Consider the following 22,453-nt stretch of genomic DNA (forward strand, 5'->3'; position numbering starts at 1 on the left):
TCAGGTTTCTCCTGCCTACGTGACACACCACATTTGGTGGCTGTCTCCCAGAAGAAACCTTAGCAGCTGAAAACTCTGTGCTTATTTAATTACCTGTGCAAAGCACTGGCAGATTTTTAACCCCCTTTGTGTGATTTTCTGCCCCCCACTGAGATGCTACAATAATTTAATGAAGTTATTTCAGCTAAGTGCTTTTCATACTCTGACTTTGCCAGTGCACCCTTACTCTATACATTTTCTGTGCACTTTTCCTGTAGGAGTATTTTTTTTTCATTGTCTTATATGCTACCTAGAGAGCAGAAAATAGAGCAAAAATTCAGAGATCTCCAGGTAAGCTGTTTTGCACACTGTGTATATTAATACATGGCTTAATTATTGCCACCCAACAGAGCCTATGTTCTTGCCTCCTCCTGAGTGCCTCAGATATGTTAACACGAGTTGCCATGAAAAGAACAGTCAAATGCTTTGGCACTTGCAAAAGACAGCCACAATAAAAGGCCCATTTGGGTAGATATTCATTAAAGCCACTCTGATGCAAGTGTGCAGCTGGGGTACAATCCCCAGGATATCAGCCTTGCCACTGGAGTGGCAAAGATGGAATCTAGCTGGGTTAGGATATATCCACCTGGGTCCTATCCTGCTTATGCACCCCTCCCATTCCCAGGCTCAGAGACAGGAGAAAATCCTCTAACATGCATGCCAGAAGTTGGGTATTTCCTCTTGGATATTGGGTTTGACCTGTTACCTCCTTCTCTTCCAATTATTCCCATTTTCTATAAACACTCATAAGCCAGTTTTTCCATCTGGCCTCTCAGTCTCAAAACATCAGTTTTTTCAGGCACTATCTTCACTTAAAACTGCCCACATCCAGAACAACAGAAGGTCCAGGTACTATGAATTTAGTGAGAACTCTCACTTCTGGGTGAAGTGGTCTGGAGGATCCCTAATATCTGCAGGGGGTGAGGAAAGTGATGAAAAAATGAGTAGGACTTCATTATTATTTAATAAGCAAACGCCATTGATTTTTTTTTTTTTTTTTTTTTTTTTGGAGGATGAAATCACAGAGTGTTAGAGACTGTATGTGAAAGTTTGAGCTGTTGCCCCTAGAGGAATCTGGAGAAAACTTAGAGGAGAGTTCTGGATGCTTCTCACAGGCCAAACATCTCCCACAAGGCTGTTTTTCTACCATACAATAAACCATCCCATAGTTAAATGCACAGTCCCCCCTCCCTCTCACTTGATCTCTTCTAAATACAACTCTGTGATGTTTTTTGAGAAATCAGAATTGCTGGTTACAACATGAGAGCTACAGGTGTAAGCATGCACATGATCCTTTAAATTCTTGTGAGAAATCAGCCTGCCTCCTCGTGCAAATGATTATTTTGCACATTTACAGGGTCACAGCCTGGATGAATAAAGAGAAAAACATTATGTACCAATGACTGGAAACATTTTATCAGCAGAGCTCCTGCCTGGCTTGTTTAATTTGAGTTACCTTCACCAGGGAGCACTAAGGCAAAGGCACACTCATGAAGCAATGCAACCAGAACAAAATGCATCCAAGCAGAATCAAGAGTGACTGCTGCAGAAATGCCACCACTTTCTGAGTGCCTCTTGTACCCCAAGTTTTTACTCTCCAAGAAGCACAGCTGCCTTTCCCTTGTCCTTCTTTTCCCACTGCATTTATGAGAGCTGTTTGCCTGCTGTGACCTGCTCTTAGCTGTGAGGTTTCTGAAGTGGGTCCCTATCTGTGTGTGCACTGATTCAGCACAGCTGACCCTGGGAGGGGTCTCTGAGCTCTGCACAGCACAGGTGAGCTCTACTTTTACCTTGCCTATCTGAAATGACAGCAGCACCCAGAGGCACTGATCCTGGAATCCTCCCACAGAACCACTGCTCTGCCATTCTTCCTGTTTTCAGGTGCTGATCCAAGCTGGATCCTTGTGTCTCCCATTTGGTTTTGTTTCTGAATCGATAAGAAAAAGATTTAGAATCAGCGTAGCACATTGTGTCTTAAACAGCACTTCCTGATGATTTCAGTGGAGGATTTTGCATAAAAACTGATGAGAATAAAAACTCCACAGACAATACAAATGTGAACATGAGTCCTAAATAATCAAGTCAATTGTATGCAAGCTACTGAACATCTCTTGCAAGGCAAGGCTTTTCTTGTCAAGTATAAATCAAAGAGATTAGCTGGTATGAAGTCATCTGGTCTCTCTGCAGTTCAGATTTGTATTTTACTCTACATTGTCAATTTTGCTGTAAAAGCTTTCCTGATCAGTGTTTTACCCAGATATCTGCTAAAGACAGTGGAATATAGAGAAAGACACAAGCTGTGTTATCAGTGGTGCCAGTCCTCAGGTCCCATTTTTCTTTTTTCCCTGCACACATGCAATGCACACACATCTAAGGACACATTTCTACACCAACAGGGTGGTGCCTGGAGCCTGACTGCTCACCAGGAGCCCACCCAAGTCACTCTACCTCTCTCCCCTTCAGAGGAATACAACAAAAGGCAGCTGGGCTGAGCTAAGGACAGGGAGAGATCACTCACCAATTACCATCAGGCACAAAAGGGACTTGACTTGGGGGAAAAATAATTAATTTAATTGATTACCATTCAAATCAGAGTAGGGTAAGGAGAAAGCAATCTTAAAAACACCTTCACTCAACCCCTCCCTTCTTTCTGGGCTTAACTTCACTCCCAAGTTCTCTCCCTTTTTTCCCCCCAGCAGCATAGGGGAGTGGGGGTTGTGGTTAGTTCATCACATTTCCTCTGGCACTCCTTCCTTGTCAAGGGGAGGACTCCTCAAACTCTTCCCCTGCTCCAACATGGGGTCACTCCAGACTTCTCTGATGTGAGTCCTTTCCCCAGTTCTTCACTAACTGCTCCAGCATGAGTCCCAAGGAGGAGCAGTTTTATAACAGAAAAACTTCCCTGTCCATTCAGAGTCTGGCAGGAGTCTTGTAGGTGTATGCAGTAATTCAGAGTACATTTTTAGTGCCAGCCACCTCTCACTTGGTGACTCTTTCAAACCACCAGTGCTATGCTGGCATCAGTGCTAGTCCCAAAACAATCTGGGAACTCAGCTCACTGGAAGTTTTGGTCTATGACAATCATTTAGTGCAACATCCACACAAGATTTTAGTAGAGCTTATGTCACATGCCAGGCACATGGGACCAATCTGCTCAGTCTTTAACTAGGTCCCATCAGTATTCTCTCTCTGGGACAGCATTGGAACTTGCTAATCCAAGTGTTAATAACTTGCTGTATTAACTAGTATCCAGGGAGTTTTTCCACCTTTTCCTCCCCCTTTACATTCTGCCTATAAAACCCCACTATTAATAGCAAGGAGGAACAGCCAAGTGGTTACAAGACAACAGTGGATCAGATTCTTATCATGCACTTTCATCCACTCCCAAAGGATGACTATTCTTCATAAAGACATTTTAGACATACACAGATCAAAATAATTACCTGAAAAGTTATATTAATAGATTTAATGAAGAGCTATCAGAGAGATCTGAAAGGGTCCTAACAGCCATGATGAGCTGTAGGTTGGCAGGGTTTTATGGAAAGAACAAAATGAGAGGCAGAAAAAGAACTGCTGATATTGTCTAGACTGCCCACACTGCTGTACAGTGTGCCAAACTCTCTGGACTTTGCAGGTGATATGACACCTTGGGGGAAAGTCTGTGGTTTTTCACACTAAAAGTCCTGCTCATGTGTGCAGTGGAATTATTTATGGCTCTGCCTCCAACTACAGAGATAGTACTAGTGGGATTTCTGAGGCCCTCTGTGGTGGGATGAGACATCCCACTGAATGGGATATAAAAGCTGCTCTAAATTGAAAAACTGGAAGTGTTTATGAAGAGAGGGCAAAGACAGTGCACATTATTTACTGCAGAAATTAGTAAGTGCTTGATGGAGATAAATGACCATGTATGCTATAAAAGAATAAAAAAAATAGTAACTACTTTTCACCTGCCAGTGGCACCATGCCTTTAGAACATCTAGATGCTACTTTCCCAGAAAACAACCTTTTTTAACCATATCATTCAATCCCAACTGAGCCTGACCCAACGAATATTGCAGTGGTCTCCTAAAATCTTAAATCCACCTTCTGAAGCTGGTGTAGCTCTGAGCTCCTTCAAGTTCACATCTTAGCCAAGTCCAGCTCACACTCATCATGTGTAGAGCAGGAAATTCCACCTGCACTGAGATTTCCAAAAATGTTACCATTTTGCATAATTCACTACTAAAAATCAGGCACCACACATTGCTATGATGCATTATTGTGGAAAAAGATCTTTGGGTTTTCTTCTTTTATAAGCTCTGGAGAGCTGAAAAAATCAGAGCAGTAAACTCATCTGAGATGAACTCTTAAGTATTCCACTCTCCCCCCTCCTTGTGTTTTTTTTTTTTTTTTAATAAAATTCCATTTTTTCACTTTTTCCATCAATACCTTTTCAGCAACCTATTACAGAAATATATTACAACATGCTATTCCAGGATACTACACAATATCCCCCCACAGAGAGCAATCACTAAAGACCAAATACTGAACAGACTTTGGGCTGTGGATGTGCCCAAGTGACTGGATGAAGGCTTGGATCTTGCTAAAAGGCAGCTGAGAGAATCTGCTGGTGCATTTTTAAGTGCTCAGTGCTGATAAACGGGAGATTCTTGGTTTTGCAAGGAAGCCTAGGGCTTAGTCCCATCCAGATGTTCACAGTACACCACATTTCTGAGGGTCCCACAGATATCAGGAGCATGGGGAGCAGAAGGGAAGGAGAGGAGGCGAGATGTCTGCTGAGCATGCACACAGAAATAAGGAGAAAGCACTGGCTGACTTCCAGCAATTAAAATCTGGCCCCACCGAAGCAGGCAGGAGCTTTGCCACCATGGAGACAGAATTTTACCCAATGTGAACAGTATTCTGGAATACCCTCCCTCCAGACACGCTGTGGGAGGTCTTGTGGCTCTGAATGGAAACACGAAAAGGGAAATTAAACCCAAACCAAGACAACAATACCAGGACGATTAATCAACAGACAAAAAAAAGAATACAACAACAAAGAAGTGAAAAGCTTTGCAGAAGTGGGTGGAAAGAAGGTGGCCAAGTCCTTCACCTCCTGTACCACTGAAGTTTGTGAGGAACAAGGGAGGATGGAAGGATTTGTGGTGCTGGGTGCAGCAAGTCAAGGCTGTGCTGGAGCCCTGGAGTCTGCACAGATTCAATAATAATGGGGGAAAACACTTGTAGTGCAGATTCAGCCTTGCAGGAGGCTCCCATCAGTAATTCTATATAAAGAGGCCAGAACCCAGCAACTTCAGCAAAGATTCCTAGGAGCAATCAGCGTCATCACTTACAAATTCCCAGGCAGGCTAGTTCACAGAAAGGGCAGGCTCAGCAAGCTCTGCAGTTGTGCAACTGAGCATTCTGGATATGAGAAATACAATAAACAGACACAATGCCTATAAAGCCCCATCTGCCCTGACAGCTATGACCCAGTTATTTAGCCTACAGTTGCCCTCTGATTTAGTTAGCATTTGGATTCATACCACAGCTATATATAAGGTCCTGCATGTTCCCCTTTCATTGCCTCAAGAGTTCAGGTTGCCTACAATGCCAAGTTTTAACTTTCAGACTGCCTGAACCCTCCAAATTCACATGAGGCAGCTGGAGAGTCAAATTCCCATGACTGCTGGAACTCAGCCCCTAACTCTGCACCAAGGACCTCTTCTTTGCTGCAGCTCTGCTGCAAAAAGGGCCTAAGTGGTTTTTCTGGGAACCACTGCAAAATGCACCATGCTGGATGTGGTGATGACAGCAGGGAAACTTGCACATCCATCAGTGACAAATATTCAAGTATTGCATTGCTCTTTGGGTGAGAAATCCAGATGAAGATTCATGCCTACCCATCAATGATGGATGAATGACAGCAGCTAACTAAGCTTTAAACCAGATTTCCCTGAGTGACTGTGCAGACCACAGCACAGGCAGGCATAAATCTCCTTTTGGAATGTCCCAAGGTGCTCTGACCTTTCCTCAAGGAGTTTTTCCATCCTCTCAAAACAACTGGAAAGGCCTGCTTCCCCACCCACACCTCTGCCAGTGTGAGTTCACAACCTTCACAGAGCTTGGGCCATCTAGCAGTTTTCTCTCCCTGTTCTCTCTCATATAATCAGGAAAAAAAAATCTTTTCCACAGTCCTTCCCTGGGCATCACTCTTCAGGTGATGAGGATCTCCTGATGCTCTGTGCTTTGCTGTCTGTGTGCCTGGTCTTGGGGCAAGTTCCTCATCCATGGGCTCTGCTGTCAGCCCTCAGAACTGTCCAGTGTTCAGGTCTGTTGTCCAATATTATCAAAGGTAAGGGGAAAAATGGAGGGTAAGGTGGAAAACAAAAGGGCACCAAGGCAAAATAAAGCATCTTTGGAGGTCTTGCAGTATTCTGCTGTCTCTGAGCAAGCTTTTCACCCAGTTACTCAACTTAGCTGGCAACTTGGAAAATGAATAAAAAATGCGTTTGTTCCTCCCTGCAAACTCTTGAAACAAATCTGGAGGGAAGAGAGTGCCTGGAGAGTTACTGAGCTCTTGTGCTCCCTGGCAGCCTCCACACCATTGTTACTCCTGGTGAGAAAGCAGAAGAGCTGCTTCTGAGCCCGACAAGATGCTGGGATGAAAAGCAGAGCCTGTCCCTCGTGCAGGGCTCTGGACCAGGCTTTTCCCAGCATGTGTCATGCTGCTGTGTGCGCCAGGGGCACAGCCCCAACAGTGTGGATCCTGCAGACAGCAAGGAGCATTATCTGGGACAGGATCTACTTGCCTCTGGAGTGCTAAAGGCACAGCAGAGACCAACATTTAGCCCAGTCTTTATTACACTGTGCTGCCATCTTCCCTTTGTTTTTTAAATCAGCCTTCAATGAATTTAAAAACAATTACTGGAAGGAACAAAATCTTGTTCTGAACAGCTCTTGCCAGCACTCATGGACACTTGAGAAAACAGAATATCCCTGGCTGGCAATGCAAGATGGTTGGGATTACAGCCTTGCTGCTCACTCCTTCCTGGATCCAGAACTTAGACCATAAAAGGAGCAAGCCTGAAACCTGAAATCCACAGAACAGAATGTAAAAATCTGTTTCTGGGTCACCTGTACCTCGGTCACAAGTCCAGTGTTTCTAGAAATTACTTTCACTTCCATGACACTGGCATAACAACATGAGAGAAAATGAGATTATCAATTCTCTCCACAGAGTAAGAAGAGTAATGTAAAATCATTTCAGCCTAGTGCCATCACATCTCTCCTACCTTTTACACACAATATTATTACTTGTCTACTTTTCCATGCCCAGGCCCACAGCAGTACCTAGAAATCACTGAAAATGTGTATTTTTTCCAGAACCTACATAAACCATACAGAAAACTGTATTTTATCAAATTCTCCTACCTCCCTTCAAGCATATCTGATGATTTTCTACAATAGCCTTGTCAATACACCAACTGGTGTCAGATAGGTGTTTTCTACTGATCTGCCATTTTACCTAAACATTAGAATTTTAGACTAGTACAGTCCTCACTCAAAACAGCTGACAACATTCCTTTCAAACTGCCAGAAGCAGATTTTCAACAGAGAACATAATTTTTAGGAGCAGAGAGACATTTTGAGAATTACTTGCTCAGAAGGCACCGCTTACACACCTTACACAAGTGAAAACTAAAACCGAAAACACATCAAATTCTCCTTTTGATCATCAGTGTTGTTTAACTGCACTCAAGCACAGGAACTCTGACCATCAGTGCAGTACAGCAGAACATGTGATAATTAAATTTACTCACCCTGTAGATTCCTGCTGGGCTGAAAATAACTCCATTGCTCCAGTGAAAAGCCCTCAAAGGCTGCTCACTAGAGATGGGTTTGTGCTTGCGGCTTCTAGACATTTATTTCAGCGCAAACCCTGCCAGAAATGGGAACTTACTGCTTGTTGTGAAGTTGCCCTCTCCAGCCTGGGGAAAGGAGTCTACATCCTGGATGACCTGCAGCACTCCCACGGCGCGGGCAGGGGGGTCCAGGGCCACCGAGCTCTCGTTCACGGTTATGTCACTGGCCCCCGTGATCTGGTTGGTGGGTGGGCCTCCTATGGATGCTTCCAGGTCTGGAGGTATGTCATCCATGCAGTCTGCATTTGGCTAATGGGAAGGAAAAGGAGAAAATCGAGCTCCTACCTGATAAAGAGATGCAGTTTGCTTCTTACCTCTTCTTCAGATTTTTTTTTTTTTCTTTATTTCGGTATTGAAAATGACAGCGTACAATGAATAAACACACAGTTGGAATTCATGGACTTAAAACTCTATATAATCTGTTGGAAGAGAGACCCAAAGTATGCCATGGAAATACTGAGTATTAAACTGTGTCACATACAATTGCTAAATATTCTTATTCATACTTTTAAAAGGGTTTGAGAATATGCACGTTAAAATAGTAACTCACTTATTGGTATGATCTGCTCAACAGAGGCAGATTGCTGAATCAGACCATAAATGTAAACAGAGACAGGAGCTGAAGTGGAACTATTATCTTCCTGAAATATACATTTTACAGAGCCAGTATCTGAGCTTACAGGAATAAGAATTCAGTAAGAACTGCCTGTGGGTGCATCTACATGTGTGCTGCAAGACTAGAAGCTAAAGCTATTTATAAGACAAGTTTCTAAACATCAGAAGATCATTTCCTTTGCTAATACTATATTTTCTACAAAATATAGTTATGGGAAAAGAAACAAACAGACAATAATGGGAAACTGAAGAGCATTATTTGATTCATAGTCTTTGTTGCTATGTGAAGCAAGCCCAGTGACAGAGAGACCAAGACTGAGCTGCAATTTGCAGATGCCTTGTTAAGTTAGGAAATGTTAATGTAAGTTGTTACCATTTATCTTTACTCTCCAGGAACCAGACAGCTAGTCTGGATCACTTAGGTTTCCTCCAACTTCAGGGGTTTGAGACATTTTTGCTGTGTGATCCATCCCCTAGCCCTAGGTGTGAATTGCTCCCTCTGCCTTCCCTCTGCTCAGCACTAAGCACAGACAGGGCCAGTGTCAGAGGAGGTGTACTCTGGTGGATCTGATTTTTTTACCATGCTTAGCTGTCTCTCATGCCAAGGCACTTTGGAGAATCTCACTACCTGCCAGCAGGCACCAAGAGAATAAGCAAAATATGATACAGCAGAGGCTTAAAGAGAGATTTAACTTTAAGCACAAGAGAAACCCCCTTGAATTCAAGCACAGAAGGTGACCATATGTTTATTTTTTTTCCCCCCCAGAATCAGGAACTTAGCATGTTTTCTCTTTTTCCCACATTCCCTGTCTGATTGTTGTCAGCTCTCAAGCATTTTTTTTCACAAGTGTTCCTAATGAAAGAGATAGGGAATTTAAGTAGTCTTGTATCCACAAACTGAAGTTTGGAATGTAAACTAAAGTTGTTGTTGTCTGGCTCCAGTCTAATCCACAAGCAGCAATAATGCCTCAGATTTGGGAACAAAAAGGCCCGTTCAACTATACCAGGTGTTAATGAAACTCATTGAATTTGTACCTTTCCAAGTGAAGCACCAATCACTTATCTGTAGGACAGGGATCCAAACCTATCCCCTACACCTATCACTCTTTCCCTCTCTCTTAACAATTATAAAACAATGTTTTCTGAAGCTCATTTTAATTTACCTTTGATGGCAGTGTATATTAAAAATAAAAGGCCTATTTTTCCTTTCACCTATGGGAAAAATTATTTCAATTTTTCAGGGGATCAGTTGTCTGTCTTTGCTCTTATTTCAGTTCTTCCCAGAATGGGGTTTTATCACAAACTTTTAAACCTTTTAAAGAGGGGGATTATAACTGAAAGCCAAACGAAACATTAAAGATGCAAAAATAATATTGCTTGATATAATGAATCCCTTTATTCCTGAATCATTTTAATTGAAAAAAAAAAAAGCCCAAAACTAAGCAGCATGTTATAAAACTAATTATAAGAAATACTGATCAGAAAAAAAACCCAAACCATTATGGCTTTGGCTGCCAGAGTGACCCAGATACAGTTGCTAAGTTTAATTATATTGGTTTCACTCGTGCCCTGCATGTAAGTGCTTTGAGAGCACAATTCTACTAAAGTCAAGGGAAAGCTTTGTATTGACTTCTGAGGGCTTGGCAAGGCTCTAAGTGAATAGCTTCAAGTCATACAATCTGCTGCCAAAAATGCAGCTGGCTGCAGATCCAGCAGATGTGTGCAGGGAAGGGGGAGAAGCAGAGGGAAATAATATTTTACATGATATGATTGTCCCAATAGCAATGTAGCTCTTTGAAAGACACTTTCACAGGTAATCCATTTCAAATATTGCAGGTGTAGTCTGAGCTGGATTTGCCAGCAAGAGTGGAAAAGGTCAGGCCAACCATTTGCTGGCAGATAGTTAATAATCCTCTGGAGCTGCAGAGTGCTCCAGAGAAAAGTGGAGGTGTTGGGGTGCTCAGTGACTGTGAGAATAAGTGCAGGAGTTTTGGTGCCTCACAACTGCCTGGGGAATCTGAGCTCAGGGAAGACAATATTTAAAGTCTCTATCACAAATTCAAAGCAGAGTTTAGCTGTGAATTGAATGGAAACAGTTAGGTATTTGGGGTCTGACCAACCCTTTCCTGGAAAATCCAAACCCTTCCTGCTAAATGAAGCACAATATATCCACAGACATACATGCCAGGTCTTTAATAACAACCACAGGACAAACATGCAGCTGACAGGAACAAAACCTCACAGCCTGTCTATGGTAAGATTTCCTCATTCCCCCCATTGTAAAAGCTGCAAAAGGGCTTTGGCAAATTTGTGCCCAAGCCTCCCATCAGAGGCTGATGCCTGCCTAAGGCTTTTTTTCTTCTTTTGTGTGTGGAAATTTCAGCTAAGAAGGCTCAGCAAGACTCAAGAATGTGGTTAGGGAATGACATTTTGCTTTAGCCACTCTACAGAAATGTTTGCCACTTCTCACTGAGAAGCCCTAGAACTTTACAGGCTCTTTGAGGGCAACATCTTTCCCCACAGCAATGGACACATGGCTAAGTGATGAGTCTAAAAACACCAGCTCATGTGGGCTGGTGGCTTTTTTGGCTCATGGGAGCACCAGAAAGCACACCTTAGGAATGATGTCCACCCCAGGCTGCCCTCAGCTGGTGCTGGGAAGTGATAAGGGTGAGGACAAGGTGATTTCTGTGCAGGTGGAGAACAGGTCCTGTGAGCTGAGCAGAAGCTCAGAGAGATACAGGACAGGCAGGAGGGGTTATGCAGAGGAGAAGCAGGAGAGAGCATAAGGTAGGGAAGGAATAAAGAAGAGTTGAGGTGTATTTTAGAAAGAGAAGACAGAAAAAAGAGAGGAAGAAGAGCAACTGATAGCAGTATAGGAATTTTTAACCCTCAAGCTACCAGATGCTCTTACACCTCCACTTTTTTTGCTGTGAGCCAGAGTAAACCTGACACAAAGGCCATCTACTCCAATTTCCCAGGGACAGCAGCTCCTACTGAGGGATAATGCTCTCCCTTCATGAACATATCCAATGATCCATGTCTGCCAACATGCTTCCTCCAAGAGATGAACAGGGCTGTTTTCAGCCTTAGAGCAACCTACAGGAATTTTTACAGAAATTCTTACAATAAAATCCCATAACAAACTTTGCTAGTGGAACATTAATATCCAAGTGCTTTATTTTTAGTGTTGAGACAGACCAACACTAAAGCTGATTTGGAAATCTTAATTTGAACCAGTTGTTCATGTAGGTTACAGCAGCATTTTTAATTTCATGCCCAGTAGAGTTATTTCCACAGAAGCTCCATGCAGAAAGCTCTCAGTGAGGACGGCAGGATGGATCCCTGTTCTGCTGAGCTGTACAGAGAGGAAAGGGAGCTATGAGAAGGGAAACAGGCGTTGAGGAGATGGAATGGTGCTCCAATTATTCCTGGCAACCAGGTACTTCTACACCTGCCCCTACAGAGCTGTTCAGACTGAAATCTAGCCATGTAAACCAAAACTTCTACACATGGCCTCAGGGCATGTTTTTTTGTTCTACTAGCTGTGCCCAGCCTCAAACAGCCTGTGGACATGCTTCAGCAGCAGCCAGTGAGAGCTGTGCTCTGGATGTAAATTCTAACAGCACTAAACTTTGTGGGAAGCCTTTAACATCTCACTGCAGGCCTCCAGAAAGCATTGGTCTGGTTTGCCTATAGCCCCTGATTGTGAAGCTGGACAAAGAGCACAAAATGGACAAAATGGACAAAATGGACAAAATGTGAATGTGAGAGCAGAAATGGTGGGGTGAAGTCATGCAAAAATACACTGGGTGGGGAGAAGAGGTGTCAGAACCCTGTGCAACTGCTCCTGGCAAGCCTGTAAGCTGGGATGGAACCTGGGGAAATATTTCTGTATTTAAGCCTAGGTGCAGAGATGCTGAATGGCAGAGCTAGCCTTCATCCTGGCTTTTCATCTCAAGCACTGATTTAACAGCTGCATCACCTCTCAATACACTAAAGACAATATACGTGTTTAACAAAAAAAGCTGCCAAACTTGATGCATTCCCTAGCTAAAATGTTCTGCTGCTTTCCCCCCCTTTGCATGATTTTAGTGTGGATTATATTAGGTTTATTAACATATCTGCCTACACCCTGCTTCCTAGTCTGCCTGAAACTGAGCTCTCTGACATTGGCTATACCATTTTGCTTTGTAGAGCTCTTTCAGATGTGAACTGGTGCATCACTGACTGAAACTCAGGGGGTTATTTACAGCACCTGTTAATGCATCACCTGGAGGTGGTTCAGTACTGAACTTCACAAGCCTTGCTCAGTGGGGGAGAGTGACTCACTCCTTCCTGGTGAAGCCCCTGAGCTCCATGATAGCTGCAGCTGGGAAACTGTATGACATCCACTATCTGAATGCAAACATGCAACTAGAAAGATCAATTACTTTGGCAATTTCTAACCACATTTGATGTTCCAAATAACAAAGAGCTTAACAATTTCTGGTATGTCATGTGCTCCACCACATGCTTAGTAACTGGGAGAAATGGCTATCAGCTGGATTTAGGAGTACAGATCTTGCTTCTGATAGACTTTAAGAGAAATCTGACAAAAAAAAGGACTTGCTTCCCCAGAATGAGCAATTAGTTGTCCTTGCTGGGTATAGAAGAGAAAATTTTATTTGCAGACCTGCTGCTTTCAGATTTGAACTGAGAGCATGATTAAAACAATAAATCCAGTCCTGAAAGCTGTGTGAAAGAGTCTATAAATCCAGCAGAACACCAGTGAAGAACCTTCTGCTCCACCAAGCAGGCAGCCACAGACACACAAATCCCAACTCCCAACCAACCCCCACGGACACACTCTTCCTTGGGGTAGAGGACACAGGTAGAGTCAGACATTTCCAGTTTGACTTCCCTTAACAAATCAACTCATTATTCAGTAATATGGCAAAAAGAGAAAGGTGGGAACAGACAGGCAACAGGGGACATGTTCAGGTGGCTGGTGTTTCTCTTCTGCCCCGCTGGGCTGCTCTGCAAAGTGCTTACCGGAATCCCCAGAGCTTTTAGAATATTCATTTTACACATCGGGCAGGTACGATGGTCTAGCAGCCAGGGGTCTACACAGGACTTGTGGAAAAGATGCCTGCAATGAAAACCAGGATATCTTAATTCAAATGCACCACAGCACCACTTACCACTTAGTACCAGATGATTCTGAATTCCTTTAAGTGAGGGTATTTGAACTGGTGCAGTTTGTGACCTCTGCAAGGACTGCAGAACCAGCTCCTGTGCACACAAGGCTAAAATGATTCCTGCAGCAACTCAAGCACATGTGCACATTTCAATGTGCTTGGAATGGAACACATACACATTTAGCGACTTAGGGAAAATATACAAAATACATCAGCAAACCCCATATTCTTTATACTTTGAAGTCTGCCAGTAAACAAAAGCTGGTTGCTGGTAAAAGCAAAAATCATGTTAGTTTTCCTTGATAGTTCTACAAATAAACCTGATTACATATAATTTAAATGTGAAGCCATTGAGGGTCCAGTATTTTTCAGAACAGAGGCATAAAAAATAAATTGAATTAGAAAAAAAATATACTTTTCATTTAAACAGAAAAAAAAGTACAATACTTTAAAAAATATTCTCTCTGAGGCAAGTGTAATTTTACTTTTAAAAGTCTAACCATCAGATTTTCTGGAGTTTTCTGGAGGCTACTGAAAATCTGTCTTGCCTTTCAGTACATGAAATAATGATGAAAATCTTGTCAGTGATTGGTTTTCTTTAATGATATAATCAAATTCATAAATATGCTTATTGGCAAACATCTGAAGCATGTTTGTGCCAAAATAATCAGTCCATCGACAAGACCTGAGATATTTATTAATCTCTCAGAAAACAAAACTGATTTCCAAAGTCTGTTTTGAATAAAAGTACGTAGTTTCCACCAAGACATTTTACCACAGACCAAAAAATCCCCTTTAGCTTTCAGTTTCCAGTTTTGAAAGCCTCAATCTGAGGTTCATATTAGAGAATTTCGTGATGTTTGTTCATCATCAAAAGCTTGGAACACTTTCATGCCTTAAAGAATTTCAAATCTGAAGTTCAGTATTCCTGAAGTTGGCTTCAAAAACAATATTCTAAAATAAGTCCTAACAATGCCAAGTAATTTAAATACATGACAGATCTTGTCACTTTGCACTTCTCAATACTAATTTAGCACAGTGTATTACGACTCCATTAATTTCACATTTAATATGTATTACAGAAGGAACTTGATTATTTGACAGAAATCCAAAGAATAATGGAATGCTACTGAAAATCAGGTAAAGATTTGCCTTTTAAAATTTTTGTGCAGCATGATACAATTAGAGCTATTATAGTACCTGTTTTGAACACATAAACATTTGTGCAGAAAAGCAAGGTGGCAGGCTTTGCAGATTTGGATTTGAAAGTTTGTTAGGTATAGAACTATGTACATGTTTATGGCATTCAACAGATTGTCAACTGTTTTATGTTCCAAATTCAAGCAAAAGAAGGGTCAGCATAAAGGAAGACAAGAGCAACTGCAATATTTCACTGTCAAAAACCCCTCCCTTTGCAGTTGTGACTGATGGAAGTTTTAAAAGGAAGGAGGGGATAGAGCCATCATGGATGATTTCAGAAGTAATGACCCATACAGGGAGACAGTAGGAGAAGTTTCAAGCTCAGCCTCAGGACATGGCTTTGGCAATCAAAGTTCAAGCTAGAAAAAAAATACAGGTTTTTTTTTCCCTGTTGTGTGCAACCACATTCATTGCAAAGAGTTGTTTATTTGGACGGGTTGAAAAGCTTCTTAAAAGAACTGCAAGTGATTAGTTGACAGAGAGAAAGGCAAGATGTGTAACAACCTCATACAAAAAGGTTTTCATAAGGGAAAGGAAACAATTCCTTTCCACCTCTCCCAGGGATAAGAAGCACAATGATGTTTAAACTGCAGCAAGTGAGATCCAGGTTGCACAATAAGAAAGGCTTTGCCACAGCCAAGGTAACGAAGCACTGCAATGAATTATCAGGGGAATTTGCAATCTTCATCCTGGGAGAGTGCAGAGTGTGTTGGAAAAAGCTGCCAAGAACAACACGTGTGTGCCAGTGCCCCTGTGCTGCTCCAGAGGTGCTGCCTCCTGGGACCCCTCCTGCACTCTCCTGGGCTGTGCAGAGCTCACAGAGCACAAAGCAAAAGAACCTCCAACTCCCAGAGCATTCCATTTGGTATTGTCTAAATAGCACTTCACATTTTTTAACTAGCTTTTGGTTGGAATGTATTCATGTTTTCTTTAAAGATGAGATTTTAATCATACAAGAGAAAAAAATCATGTTGCACTAAGCTAATAATAATGATAATGATAATAATAATAATAAGACAACTATAGTAAAGGGTTCAGCTTGCCAGCAATTTTGAGAACTTTTCTCCTCCCACCTTTCACTCCTAGTCTCACCTATGCACAAAGAGAGGTACATCCCTGATAACCCTAAGCAAGAGCATCAGTTGCCTGGATTAGACATAGGGCTGAAGTAAAGGATTTAGAATTTTTGTGAGAGAATGAGTAGCACTGTCGTATCCAACAAGAAGGTTTGAGATTTTGGGGGGTGCCTGTACAGTATTTTTTACTCCTGAGAAGGACAAAATAAGATGATGATGAGGGTGAGAGGAAGAATCAAAGGGAAGAATGTGATGAAGTAATTTTCACAGGAAGCTAACAAAAAGAGAAAGCAGGAGTGAAAACTCTCTGAAATCACAGTGATTCATGGAGTGAAGGTTCAGGGAAAAAGAACAAGATGGAGCAAGGTCAGAGAATGTGTTTATTGGTGAAGGAAATGAAACAGCAAAAAAAAGAACCTATGAAGCAATCAGCAGAGATAAGGTTGAAAGAAAAATCTTGCTTCTTTATAGAAGTTTGGTTAAGTTAGCAAAAGTTCAGTAAAAGGCACACTGGGAGCAGCAGGATCAGTACCTTCTCCAAAGCTAGAGCAGAAAAGACAATGGTGTTTGGAATCTGGAGATGGAAGAGAAGCAGAATGAAGCAGGGCTGTGACAAGAGATGTCACTCTGGGAACAATGAACTTGGTTTCATTTCATCTTGTGTCAGTGCCCTTAGAGACAACTTCAGAGATGTTTGCTACCATTAGACACAAAACCAGCTGCAAGTCAATGCTTTTTACTGGTACCAAATGTCATTCCTTACTTATTTAATACAGTGAAGTTTAATAGAGTGAAGTTTATGACTGTGCCAGTTGTGGGAGCTGCTGTTGAAGACAGAGGAAGAAGCACAAGCTGACCTGGAATTCTCCTCCAGGCTTTCCAGAGTGGGGTACATAGAAACAGCTTCTCAGTGCCAGCAGAAAAGAGAGGACATTTGGGAAAACAGCCCAGCTCCTAGTAAACATTATGTATTTGATTTCAGAGCTCATCTGTGCTATACTGGAGGTTTAAAGAGGTTCCCAGTTACAAACTGCACATGGATTAACTGAGGGTGTGGGAGCAGGAAACTACAGAGCCTGTAGGTCTTCATCAAGATATAACACACTCCTACTCCCTTCACAGAAAGGGAAATAAATCCACTTTCCTTTGTTTTGGATGAGGAGACAAGATTGAAAACAGCAGAAAGAATCATGAGTACCATTCAATGTTTCAGAAGTTCAAACCCATCCAAGTGTGTAAAACATTGCTCTTGCAATTTGTGCAGCAGCAAAGCCAGGGCTGGTGAAACAGCTGCTTGAGAAAGATCTTTGAGTTTTTAAAATTCCAGACTGCTAAGGCTCAAACTGTGGCTATTTTACAAGACAGTTCTGCTACTGCTACCCTTTTAGCATGAGTCATTTTCTGGGCGACCTTTCATGTCAGCCAAGAGCTTAACACCACCTGTTAACTCTGTGTTTCCTACTCACTCTGCTTGATGCAATGCTGTGGATGACAAAGGCTCATTGAATTATGAGGTGGGACACAAGAAATGTATTTAAGCTGTTGCAGATCTACCTCCAAACACTGCCTGTCCCTATCATGCAAAATTTCCAAGATTTATTCTGCTTCCGTGCAAACATTTGATGTCAAGTCAAGGTTCACATTTTCTGGTAATTTCTCTTTTTTTCTGTATTTCTGCTTCATGAAGTCATGTGTTTGTGTCTGCTTGTAGAAAAAAAAAAAGAGAGTTCACATGCAATTTGTCATTGTGGGGGATTTACAGTAGGTCAAATTTATGATTAATCTGTTGCTTTGTGTTAGCCATTTAGTGATGGCAGTAAACAGATTTAATGAATCACATGAACTAACAGAAATGGACAGCTTGTAACATTCAAATATCTACTAGGGTACAACACAGCAGGAAAATAAACAAGTATTTTGGTTCCTCAAGCCAGTGAACATGACTCAGGGGAAGAAAGAAGTTCTGTTGCAAAAAATAAAATCTCTGCTCTGTATGTGCAGCACTTCAGATCTATATTTCTAGGGAAACCAAACACTTGCTGTAGCTCTCCTAGGGGTAACTGATCCTAGGAAATTTCCTAAGAAATTGATTTCCTTGGAGAAATCCTCCATTAGGTAGCACTTCACAAATGCCAATACAATAGCACAAAGATGAATACAGCTGTAGGGGTGGCGAGGGGCTGCACTCCTGTGCCACATCACTGTGGGTGGATGTGCTGCACAAGGCATCTTCACACCAGGCATGTTTTACTCACTACATCTCTTTCTATGGTTGGGGATTTTTTTTTGGACAAAATTCATCCTTTTCTCAGGCCCAGGACAGCAAAACAAGTAGCTTAATGGGGAGCAGGAGCCTGATCCCTGGCAGAGGCAAATTCTCCTAAGGAATTTATTCTAATTTTAAAAACAGTGAGGAAAACAGATGAATCAAAACTTTAGTATAAAAATCCCACCAAAGACTTTGTTACAGGCCAGACAAAATTTCTGACTACCATACTAAACCCTCAGGGTCTCACCACCACCAACATTCATTTCACTTCATATTAGTTTCACTTCACATTGAATAAAAAGGCATTTCAGATATCTTTACCAACAGATTTTGAATAGGCTGAAATAATAAACTCACCCTTCCCCCCCTAAGTTCTCAGGTAATCTCATCAGTGTGAAACTGAGAGCAGAGACTGTCTTGAAGAAGAGATTATTAAAGCTAAAAGCACCTTCAATTTACCTGCAAGGCAATATCCTGACAACATCATTGGGCTTGTAGCCTTCGATACAAACAGCACAGTTATCAAAGTCTGGCTCAGTCTCCTACAGGAAAGAGAATATTCATCATATTCATTTTTTATTTTGTTAGGTTCTTGTATGAAGAGATTAGCTATGTGACAAAGTAAAACAGTCACTGAAGCTGACTGCAAATCCAGTAATGCATTTCATAACCAGCAAGTCAGATGTTCTGACATGTTTCCAGCTGGAGACTTGCACTGGGAAGCATGCAGATTTAGTTAGCATGTTTTAACTTTCAGAATTTTCTACATCTTTAGCCAAATGACCCCCTCTCCCCACTCCATTCCATCTGTAACCTGCTTACCAGCACTCCTCCCCCACCTGAAGGACACAGCAGCTAAATAAGCAATTGGCATTTCTGCTCTGCCTCATTGCCCCAGAGAGCTGAAGGAACCCTCAGCACAGAGTTTCATTTAGCAACAAGCATTTTGAAAAATTACCTTGTCACCTTTCCTGATCGTCCTGACTTGCAGCTTGCTGATCGCTTTCTTCGCAGCATCTCCCAGCCGGCGCTGCAAGACAAAATTTGCTCCTAAGCAAAGAGCATCTCTCCATGCAGAAATCACAACTTTTTCTCCCTAGGCTTCTTAATTGTTTTAAGTACATGGAACAGGAGAGTGTATTAATATAAACATAATAATTCATAACAAGGGCACAGTAGGTGTGTACCAAAGTAGGTAACAAGCCATCATTTGGGTATCCTACTTCTTCCCTCTCTTTTTTAAATGACACTTTAAAAGAAAAAATACTGGGCAGTTAGCAGAGTGAACACTGAACTTTATTCTTACATTGTTCATGATCTTCAGCAGGATACAACTTCTGAAAGTGAGCTGTTAATTTTTTAACCACAAAACCTCTGAATAATCTCACCTGTCTTTTTTCCTGCAATACAGAGTTGCCTGTTTTATGAAAATAAGGTGGAAGCATCTGCAGTTTCTTACAGGTAAGGCAGTGCAGTAACATCCTGTCCATACACAACCATTTGCTCATTCTTTGCCTTTCCATCATTCCCTCCAGTGGACCATAAAGTGATTACCACGTGATGTTTCTGACTGTTCTCCCGTATTTCCAAAACATGTTACTGTGCTGGCAGGGTCACAGCCACCAGGATTAAAGTATGTAATAACAGCCTGACACAAAACACCCTGTCCTCTGACACTGAAGCTGGACAAGTCTGCTCCTTGCAAGAGGCTGGGAACATGGAGGGGAAGTTCACACAATCACTGTTCAGCACCCTGTGCTACGGAGCTTGTTCCTCTGTCAGGGCTCCAAGGACTTGGCTGCTCACTGGTGCTAATCCAGCAACAAGGCAGTCTGGAGACAGACTCAAAGGTTGAAAAGTCTTTGGGAGGTCATGTACTTCCACCCCCTGCTCAAGGCTGGGGCAACTTCAAAGTCAGAGCTGCGTTAGTCAAGTTTTGAATATCTCCAGGAAAGGAGATTTCACAACCTCCGCAGATAATTTGTTCCAGTGCTTAACCAATCTCAATCTTTTTTCTTCTCTAAACATACTAATGGAATTTCCCTTGCTGGTAATTTGTGACAATTATCCTGTGTACTTCCAGGAAGAGGCTGATTCTGACTCCTCTCTGGCCATGCTTTCTGCAGCTGGAAGCAGAGCCCTTCCTCCTCCTCCTCCTCCTCCTGCACTCCCCACCCAGCTCAGAATGCTCCCTTCACTCTCCCAGATGCCATGTGCCCCCAGACCACACTGGTGACCCTGCTTTGGGCACTCCCCATTTTTTCTATGCCTCTCTCTCATGGTTTCATGCAGCAATGCCCATTCCAAGGTCTCCTTTACAACAGTTCACGTTCCAATTTATCACCAATAAATGACTTGAACTCTCCCCTTCACCTCCTCTCCCCAGCCACATTTCCAGCCATGTGCTGTTAGACAGGAGAGAGACTTAGGGCCTTTGGTGACTCAGAAGACATTCAACTTTCTGAGCTGGGAAACTCCTGTGCCAGAGTTCAGAGGAGCCTGTCAGCAGGAAGGGTTTCCAGCTGGAGGGGGAGAGCATGAGGCCAAAAACTAAAGGAAGTTCGAGGTAGTTTATAAGTTGAGATTTAATCATCACACTGATACGACCAGTAAATTACCACTTTGGTCTTCAGATTCAATTAAAATCACTGGATTAAAGTTAGAGAGTGATCTTATTGGATTGGAAAGGCTGACAAAATACATGCAATATTAAAAGCAGAGTGCAATGTCAGATCTGGCTAAGGAGGCGAAAACAATCTTGGCTATCAGGAGATTTACATATGAGCTTTCCAGCAACTTAATTATGGCATGTGAAGGACATCTCTTTCTGTGGTCCATTTTTCTCACAGTCTCCCTTAAATAAAAGAATCAAATAAGAGTTGGAAACATTTCTTGTCAGCTGTTTGGTTCTTTAATGTAAATCAAAGAGAGACTGATAACAGACAGCAAGACAAGAGTCATTATGTCATGCTTCAGAAAGTGCTTGTGATCCCTTTATATCATTATTGTTACTTTAATGAATTAAATCTCTCAGTTCTTTTTTGCACATTCTTGAAGGGGAAAGGACAAGATTAAAAACTCATGTACATCTTTGATCTACTTGCTTTCATGTTTGCTTTCTCTTATCTATCATAAATAGACAAGTTCATAACTTACATGTAAATGAGAGTAATTTAGTTTTTGAAAGAACAGGAATTTCTTGGACTAAAGTCACACTTTCAAAGGATTTTCCCATTTGAATGCAAGACATGCTATCAATAACCAACAATTTTTCCTAAAAGATAAGAGGCATTACAGCAGTTTAAGGGTATAAAGTGAAGCTTAGAGATTTACAGCCATAAATCTCATAATCCCATTAGCAAGGCTGCAACATTCAGCACTGGACTGGAAGGAGTTAAGCATATCAGGTGCAGTGGTCTTGAGGAGATGGCAATGCTCATTAAAAAGGAAGGATAGCCACATGGAAAGCACCTCTTATGTGTTCCTGAGAAAGGAAATGACCCTAAATGCTGTGGAGGAGAAGTTACAGTAAGTGCTTCTCCCTTAATGGCCTGACTGAACCAGCACCTTTGCAGGGAGATCACCCAGTGCCTTGTGCAGAATGAGATGAGGTATCACACACATCAATCCCCAGACAACATCTGCAGACTCCATCATGGGAAGGGAGCATCTTCCCAAACCCCTTCAAAAACTGACATCCCCATTCAGTGGCCCAAAACTCTCATTCCAAGCCACAGCCACCAGCCTTCCTCCTCAGAGAAATGCTCCACATGCTGACAGTCACACACTAAAGATCCTTCTCAACTCCAGTGCAATCACCACCTACTTTGGCTTTCACTATCCTGCAAAACTTACTACTTTCAAAATGACTTTGTAGAAAACTTCCCCTGAACAAGAAGCCAATGGAAAAAAGGGACGTGGAAGAAATGTGCTAAACAAGTCTGGCACTGAAACATCATCCCCTCTTCATTTTCCCATCTCACAAACAATAAAAAGAGAACTCTGCTATTACTGGTGAAATATGAAATCTGACACACTGACAGGGTTGGTTTGTTGTTGTAGTTGCTGTTTTTAAGTCTGTGCCCTGGCTGTTACAGGGTTGTAACATCAGGTCATATTTTGCTAAATTAGCTCTGGAACTTGTCATGTAATTTGAAACTGCTT

General features: G+C 42.0%; 1 protein-coding gene across 1 annotated transcript in view; it reads right to left on the reverse strand.

The window, feature by feature from the left end:
- Window positions 1-1,887: 1,887 nt before the first annotated feature.
- LOC116996622 (RING finger protein 150-like) overlaps window positions 1,888-22,453 on the reverse strand; it is an 82,412-nt gene continuing 61,846 nt past the window's right edge. Inside the window, exons 3-7 of the mRNA XM_033060477.1 lie at window positions 19,248-19,319; window positions 18,749-18,831; window positions 13,599-13,695; window positions 7,988-8,198; window positions 1,888-1,966 (exon numbers count right to left, since the gene is read on the reverse strand). Coding sequence (XP_032916368.1) covers window positions 1,917-1,966; window positions 7,988-8,198; window positions 13,599-13,695; window positions 18,749-18,831; window positions 19,248-19,319 — 513 coding nt within the window. The 3' untranslated portion in view covers window positions 1,888-1,916. The remainder of the gene's footprint in view (window positions 1,967-7,987; window positions 8,199-13,598; window positions 13,696-18,748; window positions 18,832-19,247; window positions 19,320-22,453) is intronic.

The sequence above is a fragment of the Catharus ustulatus genome, chromosome 5 (genome assembly GCF_009819885.2).
Source record: "Catharus ustulatus isolate bCatUst1 chromosome 5, bCatUst1.pri.v2, whole genome shotgun sequence".
In the NCBI taxonomy this organism is placed as follows: domain Eukaryota; kingdom Metazoa; phylum Chordata; class Aves; order Passeriformes; family Turdidae; genus Catharus; species Catharus ustulatus.